Raw genomic sequence first — 15828 nt, forward strand, 5'->3', positions numbered from 1 at the left:
GATGTACCATCACGGTGCAGGGCTTTCTCAATTGGAACATTTCTGTTACAACTACGACAATAAACCTTTGAAGAAGATGTTGAGGCTTTGATACCAATTGATATCAGACAGATTAACGATCTTCCTGTAGATGATATTGAAATATTATTCATAAAAAAATCTCTTTAATATCAATTAAATAATTATTTAAAGAGACAAAAATAATTTTAAAATAATAATAATTATTATTGAGAGGCTCAGGAAGAATTCTTGGAGAATGAATTAATGTTGGAAAGATTTGCTTGCTTGTGTATGCAAAGATGAAAGACAACGCTCTATTGCTACGTTGATAATGGTACGTTGGTTGATTGATCTGTCATAATCAATTCTGTTCTGTCATAACCAACTCAATTATGCCATGAGGATATAAGGTGCCTTCTCAACATGGAAGAATGGAATCTCAACTTCAATGAATTCAACAAATTCATAGATGCATTTCCTTCAATGGAAGGTTGGTGGGTTGCTCGCTACGAACACTTTCTGAAATGAAATTGGATTGATCATCCTCAAATTTAGCGAGAAAGAATATGCTCTTGATTCTTGATGTCTCCTAAAATATTAAAATTATGTTCATTATAATTCCTAGAAAGGATGGGCACGAGTCTAATCTGATTTTAAAATACTGAATACATGCTCAATTAAATTAATTAGGAGTCAAAATAGACTCCCATCATATTTAGATACTTGTCGAACCGGCCAAAGAATCCAACAGTCCGACCGTCCTTCACCGGAATTGTGAACGGGTTGCCTTTTGCTATCCCAAAAGGTCCATGCTGCATTCCGAAGTTGGTCTTAAATTCGAGATGAGAGATACAAGTTTCACAGCAGTATTCAAACTGCAAGATCGATCAATATATATAGTGGTCAAGACTAATTAAGATATTAACATACATACAGAAATGATCTCCTGAGCGCCTCCTCCGTGCGCGCCTGTGAACGTCGTCCAATCCACCATTCATCACGTGATTGCACATAGATCTGACCGTCCAAATGTGAGAATGCACAATTCCACCCCCGACCCGCTGCCGCCGCACCGTCCGGCCACCGCCGGCCCAGGCGCGATCGACATGCCGCTCACCGGCACATCAGTCAACGTCGGATTCCGACGCAGGCCGACACGCTGGCGAGCGGCCCGTCAATCGCACCCGGGCTGACGGCCGGTGGTGGCCGGATGGCGCGGCGAGGGTGGCGGCAGCACCGCCGCTCACAAGCGCGCACTCGGCGGTGGCCGGATGGCACGGCGAGGGCGGCGGCAGGAGGCGCTCAGGTGGTCATTTCTCAACATATATAATATGTAAAACTTGCAATGAAATACAATCTATATAGCTAGAATGTTGGCAACTTCACGTACCGTGTTATGGCAGCCACCGCCGTCGCCGCCCAGTCGATATGTTTCGACGCTTCTCCGGTCGTCGACGTAGGAGACCTCCAAACTGTGGATCATTTCCTTACCCATAGACATAAATTTGTCCCATCTCATAATCTTCAGGCCACAAAGGGATTCAAGTTTCTATTTAACGCGAAATGCTAAAGATCCAAGTTTCTTATCTGCGTGATGATTCGAGATGCCTCAGAGAGCTTGTTAGCTCTCTCGTACGCACTCGCTGCCACCAGGTGCAACTCCTTCTTGTCGATGTTCGGATCATCCTTCAGCCTTTCTAGCAGCGCTTCCAAACCTGCAAAATCTCTCCGGGCGCCCAGGAGGCTCATCATCTGGAAGTGCACCCTGTCTGAGAAAACACAACCTTCTTCCTTCATCTCCTGGTAGACGGCGTCAGCCCTGTCGAACTCCTGCAACTTTCCGTAAGCATTTAGAACTGTTGCGATCATCTCTGAGTCGGGGAAGTAACCCACTGATCTCATCTTCTCGAAGACCTCTATCACGTTGGTGTGCTTCCTGTTCCTGGAGAATAAGTCGAGCATGCATCGGAAAACAGAGATATCCTTGACCTCGCCGGCGTCGGTTGCTTGCCTGAAGAGCCAGGCAGCCTCCTCCACACGGCCGGCGTTGGCGAGTATCTTGACGGCCGTCTCCTTGGGGATGTTCTCCGGGTGTTTGAGGTCATGGAGCAAACGCCTTGCGTGCCCGACGAGGCCGGCCCTTTCGTATACCACGATTATTGTTTGATACAATACAGGATCGATTTCGACTCCTGAGCTCCTCAGCTTCTGGAAGAGTTTTGCAGCCCGATCGAGCTTGCCGGCCTTGGCCCAGATGGAGATGATGGTGGAGTATGTGATGGCGTTGGGCTCGATTCCTTTCTTTTGCATTTCTTGGACCAAGTTGCCAGCTTTCTCGTGCTCTAGAGTTTTGCCGTAGATCTTGATCATGGTGTTGTAGGTCACCACGTTCTGCTCGATGTCCTTGCGCTGCATGAGGCGGAAGAGGTGGATTGCCTCGCCGAAGAGCTCTGCGTCGCCGTAGACGCGGAGCATGGTGTTGTAGGTGACGATGCCGGGTTCGACCCCAATCCGCCGCATGCTCCAGAAGAGGCGATCCGCCTCCTTGGCCATGTCGAGCTGCCCGTACGCGTCGAGCATGATGTTGCAGGCGGTGAGGTCAGGGGCCACGTGGCGGGTCCGCATCTCGGAGAAGAGGGAGAGCGCCTGGAGGAAGCGGCGCCGGCGGACGAGGGCGGCGAGAACGGTGGAGAAAGAGATGGCGTCGGGTGCGACGCCGGCGGCGGACATGTCGACGAGGAGGAGGACGCGGGCCTCGCGGAGAAGGCCGGCGAGGGTGAGGCCGTGGAGGGCGGCGTTGAAGGCCCTGAGATCGGGATTGAGCCCGGCGGCGCGGAGGCGGGTGAAGAGCGCGAGGGCCTTGGCATGATCGCCAAGGCGTAGGGCTAACGTCATCAGCGTGGTGAAAAGGGGCAGGTCTGGGACAACGGAGTCGGCATCCATGAGAGGGAGGAGGGAGAGCGCGGCGTCGAGTTTGCCGGCGCGAGCGAGGGCCGCGAGGATAGTGGAATAGGTCACGGGATCAGGCGAGGGGCGGCGGAGGCGGCGCATCTCGTGGAGGAGGCCGAGGGCGAGCGGAAACTGCTCGGCGCGGACGACGTTGCGGAGGACGACGTTGAAGGCGAAGACGGAGGGCGGGTAGTCAGCGGCTTCGAGCATCCAGTCAAGGAGGGCGACGGAGCGGCGGTGGTCGGACTCGCGTGAGAGGAGCGAGACCATGAAGCGAGGGGAGAGGCGGTGTTCTCCGGATCGGTCCCCGAGGTAAGGGGACATGACAGCGTGGAGCTCCTCCGGCGAGGTGGTCTGGCTGAGTTGGAGGAGGAGGGAAGCCATATCGACGGTTCGGTCGATGTAGTCCGGGCGGCTGCGGCGACGGCGGCGTGGATGGAGGTCGGGGTTGCGCCATACGTCTCGAGCGGTGGCGGCGGCGGAGAGGGCGGATCCGGAAGAGACACGAGAGTAGAGAGGAGGAGGAGGAGGAGGAGGATAGCGATGGCGACAGCGCAGAGGTTGAGGATGGTGGAGAGGAAGCAGAGCAGGGGAAGCCGCCATTTCCGGTCCGCGAGGTCCGGACCATCCATCGTTTATCGAATCGCTCCCGGTTTGGCCAGCCCGGTAATTTTGCAATTTAGCCCCTCAATTATTTACAAACAGGAATAGGTTTCGGCAACATTGAGATTAAGATTTAAAATTTTTTATTTTATAACAAAAACGGAAAACAAATTAAGAACCAAATCCAAGTCATTAAACTTAAAGAGGCTTAAGCAGAATCATTAAGTGAACAATTATAGTCAAGAATGAACAAACAAAGCAAAACTATGAACAAAAAAAAACAAACGATCAATCATAAACATTTATATATAAAACAAAATTCATGGGAAAAAAAATCAACAAGTGTACAGCTCAGCTAACTCTTCCACCGTGTCCCCCGCCACATCAGCCGCCGCGTTCTTCAACATCCACAGCAAGTGGTCGAACAGCACCACCTCGCACCGCACCCGCACCTCATTGATGCTCGATCGATCGATCAATGTGCTCACCAATGGGTGATCCAAGTGCCTCTTCTCCACCGAGTACCTTCTTCGAGACCGGCCTACGAAGATTGTGATCGTCGTCGCCGCTTCACCGTTGTCTTCCAATGGCTCGAGGTCTTGATCTTCTTCTTCTTCTTCTTCTCCTCTCGTGGATTTCGATCTGAGGCTACTGTAAGAGGAGGTCCTCTTTAGCTTTGAGATGGAGAGGCTCTTGCACTTTCTTAGAATGGTGTTCATTGTGGCTTGTAAGGGGGTTGGGAATTGAGGGGGGCTTTTAGACTTTAGCTTGTAACTTGAGGAGGAAACAAGGGTGGCTTAATATGCACACTAATATCTAACTAGTTAGGTGTTACATCACTTTTCGTGTGTCGTCTAATTAATCGAATGGAGCATGGGGCCTAAAATACCTAACTTAGAAGGGTGTGCCGAGGTCTCCCGGAGAATCATAGTTATCGATCGAGCCCTTAACCTAACAAACTAACGAAATAATTTATCTCTATTTCTAACTTAGACCATAAAGTTGTGGTTGATCGATGGAGCCCTCCCTAAACCTAACAAGGACACAAAATTTAATTTTTAAATTTGGATTAAAGAAGATTAAGTTTGGGGGATGTTGTTTATTATGGGGATGATTGGTGTTAGGTTGTGAAATATTGTATCTATAACAATGATTAAGGGAGTGGTTAATTTGCTTAGTTTTTAAGTTAATTGTTGGGTTAGCTACTAAAAGTGGTTGAAGAATTGAAGATATTTGGAGGGAAGTGTTTTAGTTAAATACATCGGTTTAGATAACTAAACTTGATATATGAGATTGATGCCAACAACAAGGGAAATCATGGTGTCATTGATTAATTATTGTTTCTATATATGTACATTATTAATTATTAATTAAGATCTTTTGTTAGTAGGTAGAATTTAGCGAACATAGTTCTAAAAATGTAATCAATTGATAATAGAATTTCTTGTTATTACACGAATCTTTTTTGTTTTATTTTCTTTAATAAATAGATAATTAATTGGACTCGTTTTGATTGAGAGATCATATTCTTAATGTTCTAACTCTATATCCTATTTATGAAGTTTAGTATTCAGATTGATATGACATGTAAACATCTAATTTAAATTATATTAGTAAAATATCAAAGGACAAAAACCAAAAGAGTTTTTTTTTTAATCATCAAAAGGCATCTATTTTAATTTTTTTCAAAAGGCATCTCAACTCCTTATAAAATGGCACAAATATCATGCAGTATACTATTTACTTCTAACACATGTATTAAGCAAATAACGGATTATAACAGTTACGAACTATAGCTATTACAACTGTGTGATAACTCAATTTAAGGTTATACAATTGTAGCAGCTATAATTTCGTAATTACTACAACTGGGATGTTCATATAATTGTAGCAATTATGAAATCGTAGTTGTTATAACGTGAATGTTAAATAAGCAGGTTGAATTTATATTGTAGTAGTTACGAAATCGTAGTTATTACAACATGTGTAGGGTTCAAAAAATTAATTATGAGAGATTGTCACGGGTAGATACAATCAGAGATGTCATAACTTTTAATTCAGGTTAAGCCACAAGATACATAATATATTAAATTGAAGATCATTCAAAAACCTACAATTGATTACAAGGTAAAATTTGTAACGATCTGATTTCAAACAAAAAAATTAAATCATTTAAGAAGCTTCAAATAATTTGTCTTTTTTAAAAAATACATATTTTCATATTGTAGTAATTATGAAAATATAGCTGCTACAAATATGTAGCCATTATGAAATCATAACCGCTACAATATGTCCGATCCATTCAGTATTTAGATATAAAATATATACTATTTTACTAGGGGTGGGCACTTTTTAATAAAAAATAATTAAAATAGAGTACTCCAATAACAATTTTGGGAAAAAATCTTTTTTTTTATCTAATATTATATACTGTGATTAAACTTCAAAAAGAAAATTAAAATATTTAAAAAAGTCAAATAAATAATTTTATAAAAAATTGATAATCCCAGTAGCCACATCTCTGGAGTGGATGGCCCGGTCCCATGAAAGTTTCCCACAGACCACCAGGGTAAATCGGGAAGCGCATACGGTGGCTAATCCAGATGCCCAGCATCCTTTGATTGCGTTCCCCATTTGGAGGAAAATTCGACCACCAGGGTAAATCGAGAAGCGCATACGGCGGCCAATCCAGATGCCCAGCATCCTTTGATTGCGTTCCTCATTTGGAGGAAAATTCCTGTAAATACACCGTAGCTGGGGATCGAATCGCGGTCCCTGAATTACAATCCGGATGTCGTTGCACCATTGCCCCGAGGACCAAATAAATAATTTTATAGGTTCAAGAAGAATAGTAAGCGTAAGGTAAAATTGGGGCTAAAACTAATAACCAAAAGACGATTCCCGTTTGCTCACGGAAGAGACCAAATCATTGATCTCGAATCGAAGCTTGAGAGAGAAGAAAGAGCGAGCTGCAGCCGCCGGCCGTAGATTCCGTCCATAGCTGGAGGACGACGGCTAACTTCTGTCGTCCTTCCTAGCGAGGATGGATTGGCGGGGGCGGTTGAGCTCCGTCTTTCCCCTTAGCGATTCGATCTCTAGGCCCCTGCTTACCGTGCTGCTCGTGTACTCCTTCTCGTCGCAGTTCCTCCCCATTGAGCCCTACCTCGTTCCCTACTTCACTACCGTCAAGGACTTCACCAACTACCAGGTACTGCCTGCGCTGCCGAATTATAATTGCGGGCCGTCCGGTTGTTTTTTGCGCGCAAGTTGGGTTTTTGCTTGCTTTAGGGTTAAATGCTTGGGTTTTTACTGATGACTTATTGGTAATAGTATTAATCGAGTAGTTTCTAGCAAATTGTTGCTGTTATGAGCTGAGACGAGAAAGGTCGAAGTGACTCTTGAATCACTACTGTGCTAGCTTTTAATGATCGAGGGCAAATCACTTACATGATGTACATACTAGAGCATTATTTTCAACTCTTCCTAAGAAATCTTCTGAGACGTAATAGCTAAACTATCCAACTTTTGTTAAGTGCGAGATATGGAAGTAACTGTAAGCACAAATCTTATCAGGCTACAATGTCAAATTTCTTAGTTTGAATTATAGTTTATCCAGCCTCCGATAGTTCATTTTGTTGCTTTATTGTTTGAGTGTAGATGAATAAATTTATCACCTTTCAACCTTTAAGTTCCACATGCACTTCACAAGTTAGGCTTCGTTGACCTGTAAATGTCAGTAATAAAACTGCCCTTATTGTTGATATAGAGTGTAGAATTTACTCAAAATTGGGGGTTTAGCTTCCTATATTTCAGCAAGGAAAAAGGACTCAGCTCTTTCCTTGTTTTCTTGGTCATGTTATCCTTCTACCCTCCTCTCATAGGATGTTTGCTTGAACCAATTTACTTTTGTATCCTTTACCAAGCCTAGTAAATAATCGTCATTCTCATGTGAAGTTGATTGAGTGCAATTTTACATATAAATTTTCCATTCTATTCATTTCCTAAACCTGAAGTCTGATTGACTCAGACATCTGTTCAAGTCAACTAATATACTCTTACAAATGTATGCTAGTTCTCATTATACCTTTATTTGATTAATTATCAAAATGGGTTTCATGAAACAATAATAAAAACTAAAAATAGCTGAATTGAAGAATTCTTAGTTTTCTTTTGGTCTGTGGTTCATTAGTGCGTGAAAGCATTATGGATGCTTGAATGTCTGTGTCATCAAGTTAGTCACCTCAAGATTGAGGATAAGCATTATGATCCTTTCATAGTTCTTTTGCACATGTTGTGTATATATAATTTCTCCTTAGTGACCACGCTCTCCATGTCAAAGCAAATCATTATTAGGAATGACCATCTATTGGTTGGCATTCGCCAATTCTATGCTTCTTGTCATGTCATGTACCATGCTTCTTATCAAAGCAAACAACTATTAGGGACGGTCATGTCTTGATTGAAGCAAATTATAAAGGAAAAAAGCTTATCTTTAAACGAGCCAGGAGTAATTGATTGAAGAGTCAAAGGATTATGTTTAGAAATGTATAATGATAGAATATAGATTCATGATTAATCATAGATCGACATGGTCACACATTTATTGACCCATATCCTATGTCAATACGAGCCAACATTATATGGTACATGCTGGTTGGGACCAGGATTAGTCTGATACGAGATTTAAAACCTAGGTCAGCTTTCTCATTGTTTGACATTTCCACCATCTTTATTATTGTTTATTTGTTGCTTTGATAGGTTTGTTATCTTTATATGTGCAATGACTATCTGTTTGTGAATGTTGTTTTATCGTCCTAGATTTGTTTTTGTATGCTGAGTTTGTTGATTTTTTTAACCTTCCAAATTGCTGAATGTTAAAATTTAACCACTGCCTTACGATTTTCCTGATAAATTTCCAGGTCACAAATTTCATATTTCCTGTAAGTGTCTATGCTCAACTTATATTTACACTTATCATGGTGCCCGCAAGCTATTACCTCTCTCACAAAGTGATGATAATTATAGGTAAAATTCAAACTTTTCATCTTTCATTAAATTTCAATATATGTCAGCTATTATGTGAAAAAGGAGTAGAGACACCAGCCATGTAATTCTCTTGTTTTCTTTACGAGATAAAAGTTATATTGTTAGAAACTAGGAAGTTTTGTTTAAAATAATTTCTTGGTAACAGCATTTGATTTACTCTAGGATTTACTTTTATTTTTTTAGCTTGGAGAAAAAGAGAATTCTCTTAATATATACAACATTGATGAGAATCTCATATTTCTCATGTGTACTTCTAGGATCCTTGTCTAACACCATGGTGGTTTTTCTCCCCTCTTGTTTCTTAGTCCTTTTGGGTTTCATTCCTTTTCTCTTTTGGCTTCTTGTTGCATGCGTTTAGATGGATTTATTTTTATATTCTGTGCTATCTGCTAGTTCTACTGTGATCAACATGTAACCAAAAAGCTGATCCACATAAATATTGTTTAAGAGGTCAACCTAGTTGTCGTTTCAGGTTGACAAAAATCAATTACAAAGACATCCATATAAACGTGATGGATGACTATTATAACTATAATTCTATCTGGTACTTTCTTAATGTCCATAATGTCCAATAACATGTTCTCTTTCTTATCAATTTAAATTTCTGCTGATCAGAGATGCTAGTATTTTAGGTGCTTTTGGACTATCTCTGACATATCTGATAGCATGGTGTGGACAATCACTTGTGGCTATGCAAATTATGCAGGCAAGTCCTTAGTTAATGATATTAAGTTTCCATTCAAGTTGAACATTATTTCTTCTCAACATTATTTACGCTGATAAAAATTTGAAAACCAATATTATGCTGGTATATCCATGTCTATTTCCCCCTTAGATTGGTTGATGTAAATTTGATCCAAGATTGAAAACCAATAATGTTTACCGTCCTCATGGCGGCCATCCTAGTTCAAATAATAATGGGGGATTTCCAGTTTGTTTATAAAGTTTGCCTTGGTTTTTAGTTTACCCTTAAATTTAGTCTCGTGTGAGTTTCCCAATGAAGTTTACAATCTGTGATCAATTTTCCATGATCGTTAGCTTTTGAATGGACTACCTAGACCAGTAAACTGTATACACATGAGCCAAGTGGCATTTTCTTGAGAAAGTTGATGGAAATTGTGATCGGGAATAACTGACATGGGAAAGCAAACTTCCATTATTAATTAACACATTTGCATGCTTAGGGGGAAATCACAAATCAGGACATACTTTGCAGGGAAGTTGAAATTTCCATCTTGCTGCAATGAATTATGATCAACATGATTGATCAATCACCACCCTGTGAACTATTCAGATGAAATATTTTGGTTTAATTTTGGGTTTTTTTTTCTCATCCTTGTTGAATGATTACAACCCTATGCCAATATCTATGAGAGGATGTTGTCATTAGGTCACTCTTGCTAGCTTTTCACAAATTTCATTACATTTGCTACAGTGTCCTGGGATCCTAGACTGAACATAGACATAAATCTAGAAAGGACTTATTTACATATACATTATCAAAAGTAAACAAACAAACAAACAAATAAATAAAATCGAGAAGGGAAAGTCATAATGTTTGTATTTCTAGGAACTTGTGTCTAATGAGAAGGTCTCTTTCAAACTTATGCCTTATAATCTAATAATTACTCCAACTCTGCTGATATTAGAATATTGCTTATTACTTACCATTTTGCAAATATGAATTTTATTGCACTTACAGATTAGTTCTTGTATAAACAAGGGGGAAAAAAGGATGGAAATGATCAACAAGGAACTAGATTCAATTTGATTTATCCTATACTGTATTTCTGCTTTAGCAAAGTGTTGGAAGGCAAGTGCAACATTTGTGGCAAGGCACCTTTGTTATTTTGGGCTTTCTATTGCGCTCATGTCTATCCCAGCAGTAACTGTGCATTGAGTGCTATAATAGATAAAGCATTAAATATCTATATCTCAATAATATGAACAAGAAATGGAAATGCTATGATTGTTCTTGTTTTGGAGCGTTATTTGTTATGCTAGATTAAGCTTCTTTTGTGTAAATAGATCAAAGGAAAAAAAAAACTGTGGTTTCAACTTTCAAACATATGCTTCACTGTTAGAATAACGTTTCATCTCACTGATTTGTTAAATCTTCTTTCTGGTAGGTTATGTATGGATTTGCAACATCATCACGGCTGGTCTTCTCGTCATATATTTTTCTTCTTGTCTTTGAAGAAGATTATCAGATAATGGTACATTAGTTAAAATATGTGAATTTTCCAGTGTCAACCTGTTGCTAGTTTATAAAGTAGGCAAAAGAATTACTCCCAGAAGTATCGAAATGCTCTATTCTTTGCTAGCCTAATATTGGGTTTCTTTAGTCTTGAATCCACTTAACGACTGCTCAAGTATCATCATATGCTCACTCACTTTGATCTTTTGTAGTAATTCTGATTAACTATATATCGTAAACTCTCTTCCATTGCCAATGTATTAATCATCTTTAAGCTCTTTATTTTCCTTCAAAGAAGTTTTCTGTTATGAATTTGATTTTGCTCCATTAGAAACTATCTCAAACTTGACTACTGCACTGTAATCCAAATGGGTGATCTGTGGGAAAAGGATCGTGGGCTGGTATCACTTGACACTGGATGCATGTGAAATTGTTGTAGCATCAAACAATTTCTTCCTTTTGTCTAAGGTGGTTAAAAAGGATTTTTAAAGCATTGCAAAATAATATAGTGGTCGTAATAATTGTGTGCTTGACCATCATTTCATCGGGTATTAGTATCATATTCTAGGTGTGCTCCTTTCCTTTTATGTCAGATAGATTTTTTCCTGTTATTTCCAGACAAATGTTCAGCTGATCCCACCTAGTGGGATAATACTTGGTTGTTGTTGTATTTCCAAACAAATGTTCCTGCCTATGGGAATTGTTATTGTTGTTCCTACATAAAATTAGATGCTGGGAATTGTTAGAGCTTTTGTTCCTACATGAAATTAGATGCCTAAATATATGTTTTTAACTTATATCTTGAGCTCTTTAAATATAGCTAAGGGTTTTTCATCCTATTTATTATTTTACAAATATAGAGTTTTGTTCAAATTTTGGAGTTTGGAAGTACCAATTGCATGCACCATGATATTCCTGTTAGCATGTTTTCTAATTAACCAAATCAGATAAGTTTTCAGAACCTATCACAAAGTTTAGCAGATGATGCACACTTTATAGAAGAGTTATTTTCCTTTATAAACCATATTGATCATAAACTTTGGTCTATGCTCATCTGCATCGGGATAGAGATGTAAAATCCAACTGCCTCTAGACAGGGGCTAGATTACTATATCATGTTTACTTGTATGGTTAATCAGTGACGCATACTAATTTCATGTGGCATATATGAACAAAAATACCAGAAAATTGACAAGTAAGCGTGAGCCTATATCCTCTCTTTGTAGTTATTGTAAATGATGAATTTCCATGCTCAATTGTAATCTATTAGCAAATATGCATTTTGTTCTCAATCCTTTCAAAAACATTCTCAACAATTGCTTCCCCAAACTAGTAATGGTAACTCTATCATCTTTGCTTACACATTCATGGAGCTTACTTCTGCTGTAATTTTCAACTCATCTACTGTTATTCATGTTGTCCTTTTTGTGCATGTTTCATGGAATATGTTTGTATTTACTTCCTGTAGCAAAATACTTCTCTATGCAAATCAATGCTCCGTTCAGGCGAGCATCAAAACTCACTGATTTATTTTGTTTCATTTGCAGACCAGCTTAACTCAAACAGTTTCACTTTTATCCTTTGTGCTAGCTTCAGAATTGGGTATGCAAGTATTGGCTATACCATGCCTCTTGAAAATTTTGGCTATTTCTTAATTCTTATCATAACAATAACAACCACTGCGAGCAAACCATTATTTCCTTTTTTTCCATAATTCATAATTTATCATGGTTCATAATTGGTTGGTTTTAATTTTTGTTCTCTTCTTAGTTTTGGTTACAATATTCTCTGTACTTATGTGGAAAATGTAAATTTTGTGTTGGTTTTTATGCTTTGTTTTAAGACTTGAAACCTTGTTGGTCTTTATGCAGTTTTATTTTAAGACTTGAAACCTTATATCCATGACATTCTTTTCTTATATTCAGTACACTTGGTATGTCATCCAAGGTAGTCAGATTGAGTTCCTACCTCGGAACTGGATGATGTTCATAAATTTAGATCATAGGATCGGGGCATCAGATTGTAAGATCATACGATTTAATTAAATTATTTCAGAATTATACTTAGACATTTATGATTTACCATATCTGACCGCAAAAGACACATTTAACTATTTAAGTTACTATACTTGGGTTAACCCCATTCCATAAGTACAATGAATTTAATTTAGGTTTGCATAAACTTTTCACAGATGTGAATGGTATATGAGAGTTTACTCAAGTTTGAATAAATTAGCAACCACCTGAGGTATTCATCTTATCTATAATCTACCTGGCTTTGTACAGTTTGTTCTACCGTTATGCTCTGGAGAACATGCCTTCCTAAAGATCAATAATCTAAAAGATTGTTGGCTTATGAACATATGCCTGTCAGTTTTATCAAATTTTGTAAAATATTTTGTTTTTGGCTATTTTCTCATTATAGGTCAGTTGCTTGCTCTTACGGATGCTTCATACGAGATATACTTCATCATTTCACTTGTTGCGGTATGTGTACACAGTTGTTTTAACCATCCAAACCTTCGACGTTGGAATAATCACTTTAATAGTTTTAGTTTTTTCTCATTTTCATGACATTATGATTTAGTGCTTGCCTGAATAATTTGCCATCCTATTTGCAGCTGATTGTTTGCTGTGCCTCTACTTTCCTTCTGCCTGCAGATAGTTCTTCGCGTTCATTGTCTTATCTGACTAGATTTGGGAATCCCAGCAAGGTGAGCATTTGATAAAGCAACATTGATTTGTTATTGTCAGGTCTCAAAAAAACATTAAGAATAATAAAGCTTTTGGAATTGACGGGAAATTTGTAAAAACTTTAATCTCACATCTAGCTTTTGGAAGGAGTCATGCAGAGCCGTCATGCACAACAGGCATCCATTGGACTTCCTAAATTGCTACGCAGGATGGCCTGTTCATGGACTGTTGCACACACCAATTTTGGATCAAATTTGAAGTGGTGTGACCCAACTGGTCTTGGTGAATCAGCACGGTGACTACCATATTTAGATCATTGAACCCATCTAAAGGTCCAGATCAAATTTGGCTAGATATAGCTCAAGAGATACAGTCCAAGGACATGGAGTGGCCAATATAAGTACTAGAGTGGATTAGATAGACTCACTTCAAATTAAGAATTGACTGATTCTAACCCGAAACAACCTTTCTTTCTCTTCCAGCAAATCTTTTTTCTCACTGTAGACAAAGTTATTGTCATTGAAAATGCACACTAAAGTAGATCAATTCCTATGACTTTGTTCTCGAGTTGGTGTGACTTCTTCCTCAATAGTGAAAGTTGCTAAAAGGAAATCAATCTCATTGTAGTCCAGATAAAATTTATTGGATCCTAAATTTGTTTTGGCAGCACCTGTGAAGTTATACTTTCTTTACTTCTAACCAATCCTGCAAATCATGTTTACAATTTTCTCATTTTTGGAGAAATCGTTCTATTAGATTGTTTTATTCCAAAGCAACAGACTTTCATTTATTTCCACACTTGCTATGAGTTATACTTAGGATTTTCTATGATGGAATAAATAAATCTCATTGCTTAAGTAGAGACTTAGTTGACTCTTTCTATCCGAACGTTCTTTCCCTGACATGGATGTGCCTTTTTTAATTTGTCAATAGGGATGGACTGCTACACTGAAGGAAACGTGGGGTGGTAAGAGTTTAAAGATTCTCTCTGCGTGGTTAGTTCTCGTAACTGCAGCATTAAGTAATTCTTACTTCAAGTTTTGATCAGCTTTATACAGAAATCAAGTTTTTCTGATGTGATTAGCTTGACAGTTTCCAGTCCACCAAACCGATTGAGAAAACTCATGCATTCATTATTACAACCAATTAAAAGAATGAAATGAATGCATTCTCTTTTATTTTTTATGGATCGCACTTTAGATGGTTCTGAATACCAATTTCATTTGCTGAGTGTTGAAATATTAAGAAATAGATCATCCAATTCTTGACAATTTTTTAATTATACTGTTCTTCTTTCAACAGGTGGGCACTTGCATTTGCAGGAGTTTCCTTAGTGCAAAACTATGGCACAACTCTCTTTGATGCCATTGATTCCCATTCAAAATTCAATGGACACATTTTAGCAATATCTGAAGCAGGAGGGAGTCTTGGATCTTATTGTGCCATTTATGTCGACAAGTTTTCCTATCGGTCACGCCAGTTGATATATGTTCTGGGATCATTGTTCATGGGGATCATTTGTGTGGTCATGGGAGTTTACACAAAGATTTGGGGAGCATATCTCTCTTATGTGGTGATTTGTACAATCTACCGAACATTTTCTTGCCTTGTGAGCGTGCAGTGTGGACGACTACTATCAAATGGGCACTTCATCCTTCTCTTCTCAGTCAATAACTTTGCTGGGCTTCTAATTGAGACATTGCTTCAAGCTGCAGTTGTATGTATAACTCTTCATGCAATGTTTCATTCCTGGATAATTTTGGTTTGATAATGATTCTTTTGTCTGGTTACAAAATGAATCTCATGAGAATTATCATTCCCTCTTCATCCTTGTTTAGTTTTTGTGTCATCCAAGAAATACTTAATCTCATATGTTGAAATTGTTGCTCCATGAACTAAATTAAAGAATATCTAAGAAGAGTATCAATAGATGAATTTCCCCCCTCATAGTTGACTTGTTATTTGTCAATGGCAGGAAGTTGCGGGTCTATCAATATTTTCACAGTTTATAGCCTTCTCTGGTTTGTTCTTTGTGGCAACAGCTATCTTCATTATCTTTTCCTGCACAGACTACAGAGGAGATGAATCAAATAAATATGTGCTAACAGAAACTGGACCTGAAGGCATCCTTACTGCTGATACTTAATAAATTCATTCTAGAACCCCTAAAAGCTTCAAAGGTAAACTTCTGCAAGGAGCTGCTAATTTTTTCTTGGTTTCATCAAGGACCCATTTGTATTCCCAATTCTGTATTTTCACTTATAAATCTTATGTGAACAACAAAGTTCTAGAGGGAAAATTACGATTTCAATTGTAAATGCACAATATTATTGCTGTAGT

The 15828-nt window shown here is 39.0% G+C and overlaps 3 protein-coding genes across 3 annotated transcripts; 1 reads left to right on the forward strand and 2 right to left on the reverse strand.

The window, feature by feature from the left end:
* Positions 1-583: 583 nt before the first annotated feature.
* Positions 584-3410, reverse strand: LOC141830917 (uncharacterized). Its single transcript, XM_074718365.1, has 2 exons — positions 1391-3410; positions 584-875 (listed from the first exon to the last, which is right to left on the reverse strand). The coding sequence occupies exon 1, from the start codon at positions 3331-3333 to the stop codon at positions 1567-1569; it is 1767 nt and encodes a 588-aa protein (XP_074574466.1). The 5' UTR covers positions 3334-3410; the 3' UTR covers positions 584-875; positions 1391-1566.
* Positions 3411-3887: 477 nt separating this feature from the next.
* On the reverse strand, positions 3888-4271 carry LOC141830493 (auxin-responsive protein SAUR78-like). The gene has a single exon (XM_074717917.1). The coding sequence runs from the start codon at positions 4269-4271 to the stop codon at positions 3888-3890; it is 384 nt and encodes a 127-aa protein (XP_074574018.1).
* Positions 4272-6446: 2175 nt separating this feature from the next.
* Positions 6447-15794, forward strand: LOC141830904 (uncharacterized). The gene is made up of 10 exons (XM_074718352.1): positions 6447-6760; positions 8472-8577; positions 9231-9304; positions 10728-10814; positions 12343-12397; positions 13220-13281; positions 13416-13508; positions 14422-14483; positions 14791-15205; positions 15464-15794. The coding sequence occupies exons 1-10, from the start codon at positions 6596-6598 to the stop codon at positions 15632-15634; spliced, it is 1290 nt and encodes a 429-aa protein (XP_074574453.1). The 5' UTR covers positions 6447-6595; the 3' UTR covers positions 15635-15794.
* The last annotated feature ends 34 nt before the right edge of the window (positions 15795-15828 follow it).

The sequence above is a fragment of the Curcuma longa genome, chromosome 6, assembly GCF_044706935.1.
Source record: "Curcuma longa cultivar G26 ecotype Majalengka, Jawa Barat chromosome 6, ITB_CL_G26_1.1, whole genome shotgun sequence".
Classification (NCBI taxonomy): domain Eukaryota; kingdom Viridiplantae; phylum Streptophyta; class Magnoliopsida; order Zingiberales; family Zingiberaceae; genus Curcuma; species Curcuma longa.

Excerpts from the sequence above, each read along its gene's own strand:
- LOC141830917 (XM_074718365.1), bottom strand. The coding sequence starts at position 3,333 with ATGGCTTCCCTCCTCCTCCAACTCAGCCAGACCACCTCGCCGGAGGAG.
- LOC141830493 (XM_074717917.1), bottom strand. The coding sequence starts at position 4,271 with ATGAACACCATTCTAAGAAAGTGCAAGAGCCTCTCCATCTCAAAGCTA.
- LOC141830904 (XM_074718352.1), top strand. The coding sequence starts at position 6,596 with ATGGATTGGCGGGGGCGGTTGAGCTCCGTCTTTCCCCTTAGCGATTCG. Across the intron at positions 12,398-13,219 it reads TGTGCTAGCTTCAGAATTGG|GTCAGTTGCTTGCTCTTACG; the intron begins GTATGCAAGTAT and ends TTCTCATTATAG. Across the intron at positions 15,206-15,463 it reads CATTGCTTCAAGCTGCAGTT|GAAGTTGCGGGTCTATCAAT; the intron begins GTATGTATAACT and ends TGTCAATGGCAG.